Genomic DNA, 12354 nt, shown 5'->3' on the forward strand with positions numbered 1-12354 from the left:
CAGCACGCAGCACTCACAGCGGGCTGGAAGTCCTGGTGCACATGGGTGGCCACGGGGGCCGGATCTGGCCGGCGGTGGATGTAGTAGCTGTTAAGGAGCTCGTGCTGGTGGTGGAGCACGGGTTGCCCGGGCAGGCGGTGCTGGTTGGCCACCACCTCATCCCCACGCCAGGGCCGGGCGGTGGGTGGGGGACTATGGTTGTGGAGGGGGTGAAGGGGTCCACGGGGCTGGAGGGGGGGCTGGGGGCCGGCGTAGTGAACGCTGGGGGCCTTGTCATACACCTCATTGTCCTGGGGAGGAAGGGAGAAACAGGCTGAGGGTTGGTGGTGCCCTGCACAGGGATGGGGATGGTTAGGGATGGGGCTAGCGATGGGGATGGAGAGAGATGGAGGGTTGGGGATGGTTGGAGATGGAGGGTTGGGGATGGTTGGAGATGGAGGGTTGGGGATGGTTGGAGATGGAGGGTTGGGGATGGTTGGAAATGGAGGGTTGGGGATGGTTGGAGATGGATGGATGTAGGACAGGGAACTCACCAAAGCCGAGCTGGGGATCAGGGTGTGCTCCTCCAGCTGCAAGTACATCACACGTCAGATCCCAGCCACCCCCCACTCTCATCTTGTGCAAGGGTGCGGGGGAATGCTTGAGCATCCCCAAAGATGCCACTGAAACCCCAGGATAATGTTGCCTGCATGCCCTCAGAGCCAGGCAGTGCAACCCAAGACAGGGCACCCTCCTGTCCCCCCACTCACCAGCACCCTGCGGAAGCCCCCGCGCAGGCGGACATAGAGCTCCTGCCGGTCAGTCAGGAAGACAAGGTTGCCCTCAGGCAGCTCGTGTGCAGCGCTCAGCATCACCTGGTAGGTCGGCAGGGCACGCAGCTGCGGGCACAGCCCAGCAAGCGGCTCAGGGCTTGTCTGGCCAGCCTGCGGGCAACCACACCCCCCCAGAGCCCCAACTCACCCCCAATGATGTCCCGCTGGTGCCTGGTGGTCCAGGGGGTCCTGGTGGTCCAGGGGGGCCGGGGATGCTGATAGCTGGGAGGAAGAAGGGTGAGAAGGAGCGGGCTGGAGGACAGGGCAGGATGCAGAGAGGGATGCAGAGGCACAGGTACTCACCTTGTCTGTGGGGCCCTGGGAAGGAGGGTGGACCGGGGGGGCCAGGAGGGCCGGGGGGGCCCTGTCGCCCCTCATATCCGATACCAGGAGGGCCCTGAGGTCCAGGAGGTCCCGGCGGCCCAACGATACTGTCCCCCTTAGGACCCTAAGCAGTGCAAGAGAGTAGTCCTAGAGCAACGCACCCAGGGGTGCCACCCCGCCATGCCCCTCTTGCCCCCCATGCCATGGGGTACTCACCGGCAGCCCAGGGTAGCCCTGGGGCCCTGGTGGCCCCGGCAGCCCGGAGACGCTGGGACCGTAGAGTGGGGTGCTGCCCGGCTCACCCTTCTCACCCTTGGGACCTGCATCCCCCTTGTCACCCTGCGGGATGGCACAGCCTTAGCGTGAGCAGCTGGAGTGCACCCTGGTACCCCAAACCATGCCAGGTACTGGCCCCAGGAGCCACGGCCAGTGGGCAAAGAGCTTACCCGCAGGTTGGCACCAAAGTGACTCAAGTCGTAGGGAAAGTGGCCTGTGGAGAGGGAGAGAAGGGGAGAGGAGAGCCAGGGTGGGCATTAGCCACCCTCTGCCCACGGGGATGGATCACACACCTGGGGGTCCTGGGGCTCCGGTATCGCCTTTCTCTCCCTTTTGTCCTGGAAACTGGTGGAAACCTGTGAGAAGCAGCAGAGAGGTGCCATCTCAGCGCTGCGGCATCTCAGCCCCAGCTCTAATGGAAGGTCTCTCCAATCCCTGAACCACCCCGAGGGACACCCCCTTACCAGGGAAGGCTGGCAGCACGGGATGACCGGAATCGCTGAAGGCCTGTGGGGATGCAAAGGAAGAAGTTGCAGAGACAGCAGCATCCTCAGGGACCCCCCCCTCAATGTGATGCTGACAGCAGCCCCACGTGCTGGCCCTGGCCAGGATGCCACCAGAGTGTCCCCCATCCCCTCCAGCCAAGCAAGGGCCACTGGGGGGACGGGGTCACCAGCCCTCAGCTTCTCCCATCACAGTGACCATGTTGTTACTCACATTGCTGCTGTCGTAGACTACGCTGCCAGGTGGGCCGGGTGGCCCTGGGGGCCCTGGAGGCCCCGGGGGACCCTGTGAGGGGAGAGAAGATGTGTCAGGGTCTTGCAAAGAAGACAGTCCCTGTGGGGGCAACACTGGGGCCGTGCAGAGGTGCACCCAGTCCTTGACAGAGGGAGGCATGTGCCCTTTGCCAAAGGATTTGGGTCTCCAGGGACATCCTCGATGTGTGTCCCCATCTGCTGGGCCAGCAGCCTGGGGGGGTCGTGGCAGCACTCACCCGCAAGCCCAGGACACTGCTGACATCCGCAGGGTCACCCTTCTCACCCTTCAGCCCATTCATGCCGGGACGTCCCTGTGGATGAGCAGCACAGATTAGCCTCGTCCCTGTCCCCCCAACCAGCTCCAAGGTGACACCCCAGCATCACTCCACCCCTCAGCACTGCAAGGACACGACAGGGTTTGAGGTTTGGCAGGTTCAAGATGTGCCAATAGAGTGGGGGAACACAGAGGAGGCAGCGATGGCCGAGGGAACAAACAAACCAGGAGTGGGTCTTACGGGTCTGCCTGGAAAGCCGATCTCTCCCTTCATCCCTGCTCGTCCCGGGGGACCCTGAAGGGGAAAGAAGATGAGGATGGGGGTGCTCCGAGTAGGGGCACCCCCCCAGTCCCCCTCTGCCCTGGATCAGTCCCGTCCCTTCCCAAGGGACACAAGGAGGGTGGCGATGGTGACTTACCGAGGGTCCCATCGGTCCGCGCAGTCCTGGCTCCCCCTGTGGACAGTGGAGAGAGAAAGAACATCACCACCAAGATCATCCGGTGCCTGGGGACATGCTCCTCATTCCCACGGCACACCCACCTTTTCTCCTTTCACCTTTGCAGTGACCACAGTCCCATCGGGGCTGATGATGACACCGGGCTCCCCTTTCTCCCCCTGCAAGAGAGGAGGAGGCGTGAGGGCAGATGGAGGGAACAGGCTCCCTTCACAGCGGGGCTGTCATTGCCACCAGGACCTTGTGGCCAGGCAGGACAGGGGACCAGGAGCGTGACCACCCCATGGGCAGAGGTAGCCCGGAGCAGTTACCTTCAACCCTGGGGGGCCCTGTGGACCAGATGGCCCCTGGTCTCCTTTCGGTCCCACCGGGCCCTGGAGGGAGGAACGCAGAGCTCACATCAGCCCCAATGCACCACAGGCAGACCCCAATTACCACCCCAGCATCACTGTGGCATGACCAGCAACCAGAGATTTCACTAAAACATTCCCAGAGCTTTCACTCTGACCCCGCTCTGGTGCCCGGGCCCCATGCCCCGCTGCAGGCACCAGTGCCACCCCTGCAGTCCCCAGCCCTGCCACCAACTCACCGGGAAGCCGGCGCGACCTGGTCTGCCCTGCAGAGAGAAGCAGAGATGTTTGTATGAGCAAACCTCTTCTTTCCAAGAAAATGGGTGCCCTCGTGGCACTGCCAGGGGCTGTGGGTGACAAGGGGGCACTTACCTCTGGACCGGGCAAAGCCACCAAAGATCTCTGTTAAAAGAAACAAAACGAGGTTTTTCACCCTGATCTTTGCTCTAAAGAGGTCAGTGCTCCTGGAGGAGTCTCTCTCAGTCCCCCCACATGATGGGTACTGAGCATGCCCCTTCACCTCACCCTAATTTTAGCTCCCCCAAGCTGTGGGGAAGCCAGGACCCATCACTTACGTCTTCGCTCGAGACAGTATTGACCTGTCCAGGGGGACCAGGTGGACCAGGAGGGCCAGGCAGCCCCACACCATCTTGGCCTCGCTCACCCTGGAAGACACAAGCCATCAGCCCCAAGGCCACTGCCAGTCGGTCCCCGTCCCCAGCATGGTGGCACCTACCTTCTCTCCAGGGCTGCCTCTGTCACCTTTGGGTCCCTGGAAGGAGGAGCAGGCAGGGGTGAGCATCCTACTTGGCACCAAATGCGGCCAGACCTTGGCTCACAAGCGGGGACCCCCTCCTGCCTGAAGCTCAGCAAAACCTTTCAGGCCGCCCCCCTCCACCTGCAAGGTCCAGGCAGCAAGCTGGGGTGGGATGCTTTTGGGTGGAGGTGATGGCGAGCAGGGTGGTGAGCTGATGAGTATGGGGTCCCAAGCAGTGTGGGCACCCATGGCACACAGTGAACCCAGTCCCAGAGCAGGGCAACAGCCAAAGGCACCGCAGGCTTGGATTTTGGCTGCTAGGTGTGGATTTTGGCTGCTTGGGGCAGATTTTAGATGGTGGGGATGGATTTTGGCTGCTGGGGATGGAGCTGCTGCAAGTGGTCCTGCACCAAGCAAGGATGCTCTACCTCGAGTGAGCGAGGTGCTTCTGGAAAGAGGGGGCTGATGCTCCTACCTGTGGTCCAGGGAAGCCCTCCAGGCCAGGGCGGCCATCCACACCTGGCACACCAGCATCTCCCTGCAACAAGGCACAGGAAAGGGTGAGATGCAGTACGGAGCATCCCCCCCGCAGCGCCAGGTTAGGGAGCACAAGGGTCCTCCCCAGCACCCTGCAAACCCCAGATGCTCGCACACAGCCTGTCCCGATCTCCTGATGCTCCTACCTTCGGTCCTGGCAAGCCAGGCTGCCCAGGGCTGCCCACCTCCCCCTGCAAGGAAAGAGGTGTCAGAGCAGGAGCATCCCCACAGGCTGCCCGTGGGCACCCTGCAAGGATGGAGCCAGGCTCTTGTGGCATTTGAAGGGCTCCTCACCTTCATCCCCGGCAGTCCTGGCACACCCTGCAAGCAACAAGAAGGGGGCTATGAACATGGGGTGGTGGCAGCGGACACGATGGTGGGGGATGCCCGAGCGAGCCCAGGATGGAGGGGAGGGTGGGAGTGGAAGCCACCTGTGGTCCTTCAGGTCCAGGTTGTCCAGGGAAGCTGGCAGCGAACGGCAGCCCCGAGCCCTCCATATCACCCTAGACAGGTGGAAAAGGGGCTGAGCCACATCTGTCCGCAGCTCCAGCTCATACCACCCCCCCATCACAGGGGTGATCACTTACAAATCCAGCCTCATAGCCCGGCCCTGGCGGTCCCGGGGGACCGGGGGGTCCTGGTGGCCCTCGTGGTCCCATGGGCCCCGGAAGACCAGCTAACCCTGTTTCTCCTGGGGCTCCTGCTGGTCCTGTTTCTCCCTTGCTGCCCTGCAAAAGGGACAAGAAGAAAAACACAAGGGAACAGATGGGACAAGGTGACAACAGTCCCTGCCTGGGGCTTGCAAACGGGAGGCAGTGCAGCCCCTCCCATATCCCCAAACCACCCCTTAGGTCAGGGCACAGATGCTCCCCTGTCTCTGGGGCAGGGGTTTTTCGGGATGGAGGATTGCCCAGCTCTGGCGTCCCTTATATCCTGGCTGTCCTCACACTACCCTGGATCCCCATGCAATGTGCACAGCGACCACCAGAGGCTCGTCTAAAATCATAAATGTGACATTTTTTTTGCATGCATCACCAGCTCCGATGCAGTGGCAGAGCTCACCACAGACGGGGGACGCTCACAGGCATCCCCGTGCTTTACTACTGATCTCCAAGTGCAACATCAGTCCTTACACTCATTGCCACTCCATCTACCCTCTCGTTGCTGGCAGTCTTAAGAAACCTTAATTCACCAGGCTCTTGCACTCAGCTCAGGTGGAGGATGGCGGGAGCCCAGCAAGCATCCTGGGGGGGGGCTGGCAGCTCCACGCACCCTTGAGCCACAGCACTGCTCTGCTCCAGGAGGAACCCAGATACCAGCATCCCCCTCCCCGCTCCAGCACAAGGTGGCCCCCCAGCAGCATCCCTGCCTCCAGGCTGCAATGCACATGGAACCCCTCTGCAAGAAACCTGCCCCAGGCACCGTACCTTGGGTCCTGGTGCACCAGGGAGGCCGAGGTCACCCACATCACCCTGGGGAGGAAGAGGAAGGTGAAGAGGGTGTGAAGAAGCTGCCTTGCTCCAGGAGCTGGTTGATGCTCTCCAGTTCAGGGATGAAGGGAGATGAGTCCTCCTGGAGATGTCCCAGGGGACTGGGCGGCAGCTGCCCCATGGGGGAGTTGTGCGTTTTTACCGGGGGGACAGGGGATGTAGAACACTCACCCGCTCTCCTTTGGGCCCTGGCTGCCCAGGTGCCCCGTCTCTTCCAGGAGGACCCTGAGGACCCTGCAAGATGCCCATGAGCTGGCTCCAGCATGGGGAAACCCCACGGGGCTGGCGGGCACCAAGCCCCCCACCACCACAGGGGGCAGTTATGGCCCTGCTGCTGTGGGGTGGCACTAGGACGGGTCCCCTTAGCGACCCCATACACTTACCGCTGGCCCCGGGGATCCGGGGGTCCCATCCCTGCCTGGCAGCCCAGGTGGTCCTGGCAGGTCTGTTTGATTCATCCCAAACCGTCCCGGCTCCCCTGGCAAACCAGGTACGCCAGGTGGCCCTGGGGGACCGGGTGGCCCTCGTGGACCCTAGAAGAGAAGGAGGGGATGATGGCTGACCATGTCCCCCACTCCCTGTCAGCAGGCGGGGACCCACACTCACCCGCAGGGTCTCCAGGTCACCGCCAAAGCCGGAGCCCTCCATGTCAATGAAGGTCTGGGGAAGAAGCATGAGGGCGATGTCACACACCCATGGCCATGGCTGGGGTGCCCGGAGGCACAGGGATGCTGCCTGGGAGCAGCAGCATCCCACTCCTCTGTGGCCCCAACCCCTCCCCACCCCAAATCCCTGTATCCTAGGGGGCACCCACCAGCTTGTCATGCTTGGAGGAGGGTCCTGGCGGTCCCGGGGGACCGGGTGGTCCAGGGGGTCCCCTCGGCCCCACACCTGGGTCACCCTGGCAGAGAGTAGAGAGTGTGGTTTGTGAGTGCAGCCCAGGCACCGGCAAGAGGAATGGGGGGCAGCAGCATGTCCTGTCCCACCGCACCAGCACTCACCTTCTCCCCCTTCAGCCCGGGCTCCCCCGGCATGCCGGGGAACCCCTGGGGCCCCATGGCACCCTGCGAAGGGAATCAGTTGGGGGTCAGGTGGTGAGGCGAGGGGTGACCAGCATCCGTCGCCCCACCAGCCCACCCCCCACCCCACTTACGGGTTTGCCATCCTCGCCGGGATCGCCCTAGGGATGGCAGAGAGGGGAGAGGTCAGTGTGCATGCAAGCAGCAAACAGGCAGGGCTGGGGGTACAGAGGATACCCAAGGGGTGGGGGACTCGACTCACGGGCTCTCCATCCCTTCCGGGAGCTCCGTCCTTGCCCGGTGGCCCCGGGGGACCGGTGACTTGCTCCACCACTGAGCCATCAGTGTGCCGTGAGAGGGTCCTGGGGGAACCGGGGTCACCCGGCTCCCCTTTCTGGCCCTTGGAGCCGGGGTAGCCAAATCCGGCACTGCCCTGGGGAGAGAAGTGGGGATGGATGGCATGTCCCCAGGGGTGGCAGCCCAGGCTTTTCCCTGGCTCCCCCAGCGACACTCACCTTAATGCCCACTTCGCCTTTCTCCCCCTGTGGGATAGAAACAAAGAGGAGTGAGTGTCAAATGCAGACATGTTGGTAGCATCCCCGAGCCCCTGGGGTGCCCTCTGTCACCCACCTTTTCACCCTTGATGCTGCCCGTCCCCACGATGCTGCCGGTCCCCGAGTCCCCTTTCAGGCCCCGCTCACCCTTCTCCCCCTTCTCGCCTTTTGGGCCGGTGCCTGTGGGAAGGGAAAAGGAACCCGAATGTGGTTGGGGATGGCCACACTGCCATGTCCCCACCAGTGTGCCCTGGGGCTGGCCAGCACAGGGAAGGGGAAAGCTGTGGGTGGCGTTACCTCCAGCAGAGACCTGCAATGTCTCCTCTGCTCTGGTCCTCTCCGCTTGCTGCAGGGAGCCCCCGCCACTCCTCGCTCCCCCGCCTGTTGCCACGGGGGGAGAGGTGACGGGGACAGCATCCACCAGCCCTGGGACACCCTGTGCCAACAATAAGGGGACACCATGGCACCATTCACGTCCTGGTGCCCTCCCAAAAGGAACAGGCACTGGGACCCCATTGGGCATCCTAGGACCTCGACCATGGCGGGCACCCAGCCCTCCTCATCCCTAAAATCTTGGGGTCCTGCCACTGAGTGCAACACTTGTGGGCACCAACTCACTCTGTCTTTCCCTGAGGGTTGGTGTCCACCTCCTGCTCCACTGCCGAAATCGCCAGAGACCTGCATTTGCCCAGGACAAAGAGGCGAGGGGTGAGCATGGAGCACAGGGCAGCACCCCCCAGCCTGCTTCAGCCGGGCTGCCAGTGCTCACCTCCTCGGTGTCATCCTCCTCTTCCTCGCACTGGCGTTCAGCCGCCCGCGGGTCCCCTCGCAGCTTCAAATCCGCAATCACCCCCTGGAAGAAAACCATACTGACGGTTGCCACGGACAGATGCGTGCCAAGGACAGATGCGTGCCACGGACAGATGCGTGCCACGGACAGATGCGTGCCACAAACCACCCAGCGGCACGATGGGACCTGCCATGTCACTCAGCCACCACATCCTCTCTTCAAGCTCTTCCCCCGGTGCAGAGAGCACTCCCCGCCCGAGCAGCCATCCGTAACCCCACACAGAGAGGTTTCAACCCTGCAGCCCCGGTGCCCGGCACCACCAGCGCGGCTCGACCAGCCACGGGAAAAGGCCACGTGCCAGCTCTGGCACCAGGCGGGCTGAGCGGAGACAGCGGCCATGATCCAGACAGCCAGCAATGCTTTTACAGAGACCTTTTTGGCCATGCTCCTTGTTTCCCCTCTCCGGAGGGCTCCCCAGCCGCAGACAGCCTCTCTGCCCCGAGCAAAGGCTGCTGGCGGCTCCCAGTCCACTGCAGCCCTGGTTTTGTATTTCTTAGACTAATCCGCACTTCCTTACCATTTATTTGGGTTTTGGAAGCACTGTGCACATCCAAATCACTTGTTTATACAACAAACAGCCATGAATTCCTTCGTAAGGATGCTGCCTCCAGACAAACCCCATAGCCAAACTACCTGCGCTGCCCAGGAGGGCAGCATCCCTGTATCAACTAGGGAGGGTGTGTGGGTTCCAGCCTGAACCCCACAGCTTCCACAGTGACTGGGGTCACCCGGCACATCTTGGAGCCTAGCCCAGGTCCTCGCTGCTGGGGTGGGACGGGGGATGCTGCTGGGACGGGATGCTGCCAGGATGGGATGCTGCCCGTCCCTCTGATATCAGCAGGGAGGTATCAGGGACCATGCTGGGAAGCGAGCTCAGAGAAGGCAGATACCTCCTACTTGGTGTCTCTTCTCTGGGCAAGACACCTAAAATAATATTTGGGCTTTCTTAAAAACACGGTGCACCATGTCCGCGAAAGAGAGCTGCGCTCAGGAAACACGGTGGGTTTAAGAAAACAAGAATCAGGGGCAGTTGCAGTTCAGCCAGGCTGGATATGACATCGTAATACGCATCTATTATAAATATGTTATAGATATTTAACAAATATAATCTATTATAAGTAGATTATATTTTTAATATCTATAATAAAAATATATATGTAAATCCCTTCCACAAGCAAAGCCCCCCAGGTGGGTTGTGACATCCTCCAGCTGCTCGCCCTGGTGACAGCTGGCTCTAATCCATCCCTCTCCTCCCCACCGAGCACCAGCAGCAAGCCCAAGCTTTGATAAACGCCCAGCCTTCTGGGTCCTGGGGCTTGATGGAGGCATCGGAAACAATCCAGTTCCAGCCCTAAACGAAAGTATCTCCTGGAGGGATGGCTACAAGGGCCCTTTGCAGCCCACTTTCCCAATAAAGGGGGCAGCAATACCATAGGTCTTATCACGCATCCAGCTGCCACCAAACCCTCCTGCCAGACCCCACTGAGACCCCACTTACAGTAACCCCCTTGATATCTGCTGTCCCAGGGGCTTCTGCTTTACCTGCAGGCTTTGTCCCCTTCATGTGTCATGCCACTGACACAAAGGCAACCGGGGAAGAAGCCCAGATGCCAGCTGAGACCCCCCCAGCAGCCCTCCAGCTGCCCGCCAGCAGCTCGTCTTGCAGCTTGATGGAGGGCCAGGTTTTAATCAGCCTGACGCCCAGTTAGTTCCAGATAATGTGAGTCAGGGCTGGTTGGTGATGGAAGTACCACGAGGCAGTCAGATGCCAAGGAGACATCCCAGCCTGTGCGCCCCGCTCCCATCTCGGCAGCCAGCCTCCATCCCTCCATGGCCAGCTATTCCCCGCGGGAAAACTGGGGGCGGGCGGTGGGGTCGGATGGTTGGCAAGCTGGGGAACATCACCTGCTAGGAAGGCAGGAGCTCTTCGCTCTGCTCTGGGCTGGTGCTTTGCCTTCCAACTGGTGCCAGACCCTCTGCAGCTAGGGAGAAGAGTTCCCCCATGGCCGTGACCTGGCCTTCCCAGCGTGTTCAAGAGCAAAAAAGTTGCTCTTCAAAAAGTTGCTCTTGAGACTTCAAGGGACCAACCCAAATCCCAGCACAAACTGGTCCCCAGCCTATCACTCATTAACCCCTTCCCAGGCGAGCTTTCTCTGCCCAAAGCAGTTTAACTGGGCTAAGCAGTTTAACTGGTTAATGGTTGGACTCAATGATCTTGAGGGTCTTTTCCAACCTAAATGATTCTATGACTCTATAACTGGGACTGCGGCAGTGCCGCTCATTAGTTGAGATAATGCTTAAGCTCAGAAACGTGCTTTGCGAAGCTCCCGAGGAAAAGCATCGTTCCACTCAGCAGAGCCTCTGTTGCTGGGCAAACCGCGCTCAACCAAGCAGAAATCTGGTGGTGCAGTCCTGAACTTTCCTCTCCTCAAGCACTACAGGGGATTTCCACATTAGCTGCACATTTTCCCCACACTTTCCATAAACCTTATCTAGAATATAAGTCATGCTCAATTCACGGGCTGAGTTATCACCCTCTCTCCTTGCTCTCCAAAGTCTTCCTGCAGATACCGCCCAATGTCAGCCAACAAAGATATGCTCTGTCCCAAGCATTTTTTCCATCTAAGAGAGACATTTTAAAAGCCAAACCAGCTCCTCCACCCAAGGAGATAGGTATTTTTAGCAAAGGGGAGACTCAAAGAGGCTCAACGTTTGCTGGAAAAGGTAGAGGCAATGCTGGCTTCTGTAGCACAACCCTTCCTGCACCTTGAAAGCTTTGCCTTGACAAGACCCTAGACAATAAAGTTGGTGGCATCTCAAGCCACCTTTCCCCCTTATCTCAAGCATCTCCTTCCCCACAGATGCACAGACAGCGTGGCCACTGGTTTGTCTTCTGGGCAAGGAGGTTGGTTCAACAGACACAGGCTGGTGTCACATCCCTCCAGCCTCACCCAGGCTTCTCCTTGGAGTGACCCAAGGCCTTACCTGGTATTTATCTGGGTCAGCTCCTCCAGCCTGAGCAACAAAGAGCCCAGAGCCATCTTCCAGCTCCATCTCATCTGGGGAGCGCTCGAAGTGGGCCCGCTCGTGCTCCTCACAGTCCAGGTAGAGAACGACTTCGTCCTCCTCCACACTGATGGCAAAGCGCGTCCACTGGTTGAGCAAGGTGGGCACGGTGAAGGTGGCTGCTGCATTTGAACTTGGCGAGCCCGGCTCTGTGTAGTAGAAAATGATTTGCTGCTTGCCCGCCCGCAGCTCTGAGAGCTTGACGCCCATGTAGATGATGCTCTGTGAGGAGTCTGTGATGGCAAAGAGCACGCCGGCCCGGGGCGAGGTGGGCTGGATGTGGAACAGGAGGGAAAAGTCCCGGTAGAAAGGGCTTGGCAGGTGGTACCGGGCCACTTGTCCCGTGTTGGCATTGGGGCCGAAGACATAGCCGGGGTTGTTGTCAGGGCCATAAATTTTGAGGATCTCCTCCGGCGGGGGGTCTCCAATCAGCTCCAGGAGGCTGACCTCAGTACTCAGGTTCTCTGCAAGAGGAAGGAGAAGGGAATGGTCACAAATGGCCTGGCAAGTACGGTCACTCTCAGCAAGGCACCCTGGGGGGACACCATTGGCCGTGTCTCCCCCAAATGCCGCTCTTCGGCAACAACCTCCGCTCGCCTTCCCCAGGGCCTGGGATTTTCCTTCAGGCTGTGGGTTGGCCAAGGCAGCAATGCTCCTCGAGCTCTGCTCCCACTGCACCATTTGGATGCGACTCCCAAAATGCCACCCGTTCCCCACCGCTGGCTCTCCGACCTCAGCCAGGACATCCCTGAAATGGGACAAAACCAAAGAGTTCTTGCCCATGGTAGCAACACGCCTGGGCAGGCAGCTGGGAATGCTGCTGGAGCACCAG

At 60.5% G+C, this 12354-nt stretch overlaps 1 protein-coding gene across 3 annotated transcripts in view; it reads right to left on the bottom strand.

Moving 5' to 3' along the window:
- Nucleotides 1-12354, bottom strand: part of COL18A1 (collagen type XVIII alpha 1 chain) — a 40172-nt gene that overhangs the window by 2034 nt on the left and 25784 nt on the right. For 2 of the 3 annotated variants that reach the window (XM_065638305.1, XM_065638304.1), the window contains 38 exons: nucleotides 11442-11986; nucleotides 8376-8459; nucleotides 8225-8284; nucleotides 7904-8051; nucleotides 7683-7786; nucleotides 7568-7594; nucleotides 7315-7485; nucleotides 7187-7213; nucleotides 7035-7097; nucleotides 6848-6934; nucleotides 6640-6693; nucleotides 6417-6566; nucleotides 6205-6267; nucleotides 5971-6015; nucleotides 5131-5271; nucleotides 4975-5046; nucleotides 4838-4864; nucleotides 4690-4734; nucleotides 4482-4544; nucleotides 3986-4021; nucleotides 3825-3914; nucleotides 3622-3651; nucleotides 3489-3515; nucleotides 3211-3273; nucleotides 2986-3060; nucleotides 2864-2899; nucleotides 2686-2739; nucleotides 2407-2481; nucleotides 2130-2201; nucleotides 1877-1919; nucleotides 1706-1768; nucleotides 1583-1626; nucleotides 1353-1475; nucleotides 1116-1260; nucleotides 961-1034; nucleotides 750-878; nucleotides 534-569; nucleotides 18-290 (listed from right to left, as the gene is read on the bottom strand). In XM_065638305.1, coding sequence (XP_065494377.1) covers nucleotides 18-290; nucleotides 534-569; nucleotides 750-878; nucleotides 961-1034; nucleotides 1116-1260; nucleotides 1353-1475; nucleotides 1583-1626; nucleotides 1706-1768; nucleotides 1877-1919; nucleotides 2130-2201; nucleotides 2407-2481; nucleotides 2686-2739; nucleotides 2864-2899; nucleotides 2986-3060; nucleotides 3211-3273; nucleotides 3489-3515; nucleotides 3622-3651; nucleotides 3825-3914; nucleotides 3986-4021; nucleotides 4482-4544; nucleotides 4690-4734; nucleotides 4838-4864; nucleotides 4975-5046; nucleotides 5131-5271; nucleotides 5971-6015; nucleotides 6205-6267; nucleotides 6417-6566; nucleotides 6640-6693; nucleotides 6848-6934; nucleotides 7035-7097; nucleotides 7187-7213; nucleotides 7315-7485; nucleotides 7568-7594; nucleotides 7683-7786; nucleotides 7904-8051; nucleotides 8225-8284; nucleotides 8376-8459; nucleotides 11442-11986 — 3464 coding nt within the window. The remainder of the gene's footprint in view (nucleotides 1-17; nucleotides 291-533; nucleotides 570-749; nucleotides 879-960; nucleotides 1035-1115; nucleotides 1261-1352; nucleotides 1476-1582; nucleotides 1627-1705; nucleotides 1769-1876; nucleotides 1920-2129; nucleotides 2202-2406; nucleotides 2482-2685; nucleotides 2740-2863; nucleotides 2900-2985; nucleotides 3061-3210; nucleotides 3274-3488; nucleotides 3516-3621; nucleotides 3652-3824; nucleotides 3915-3985; nucleotides 4022-4481; nucleotides 4545-4689; nucleotides 4735-4837; nucleotides 4865-4974; nucleotides 5047-5130; nucleotides 5272-5970; nucleotides 6016-6204; nucleotides 6268-6416; nucleotides 6567-6639; nucleotides 6694-6847; nucleotides 6935-7034; nucleotides 7098-7186; nucleotides 7214-7314; nucleotides 7486-7567; nucleotides 7595-7682; nucleotides 7787-7903; nucleotides 8052-8224; nucleotides 8285-8375; nucleotides 8460-11441; nucleotides 11987-12354) is intronic. The other variant, XM_065638303.1, reaches the window with a different exon arrangement.

The sequence above is a fragment of the Caloenas nicobarica genome, chromosome 6 (assembly GCF_036013445.1).
Source record: "Caloenas nicobarica isolate bCalNic1 chromosome 6, bCalNic1.hap1, whole genome shotgun sequence".
Classification (NCBI taxonomy): domain Eukaryota; kingdom Metazoa; phylum Chordata; class Aves; order Columbiformes; family Columbidae; genus Caloenas; species Caloenas nicobarica.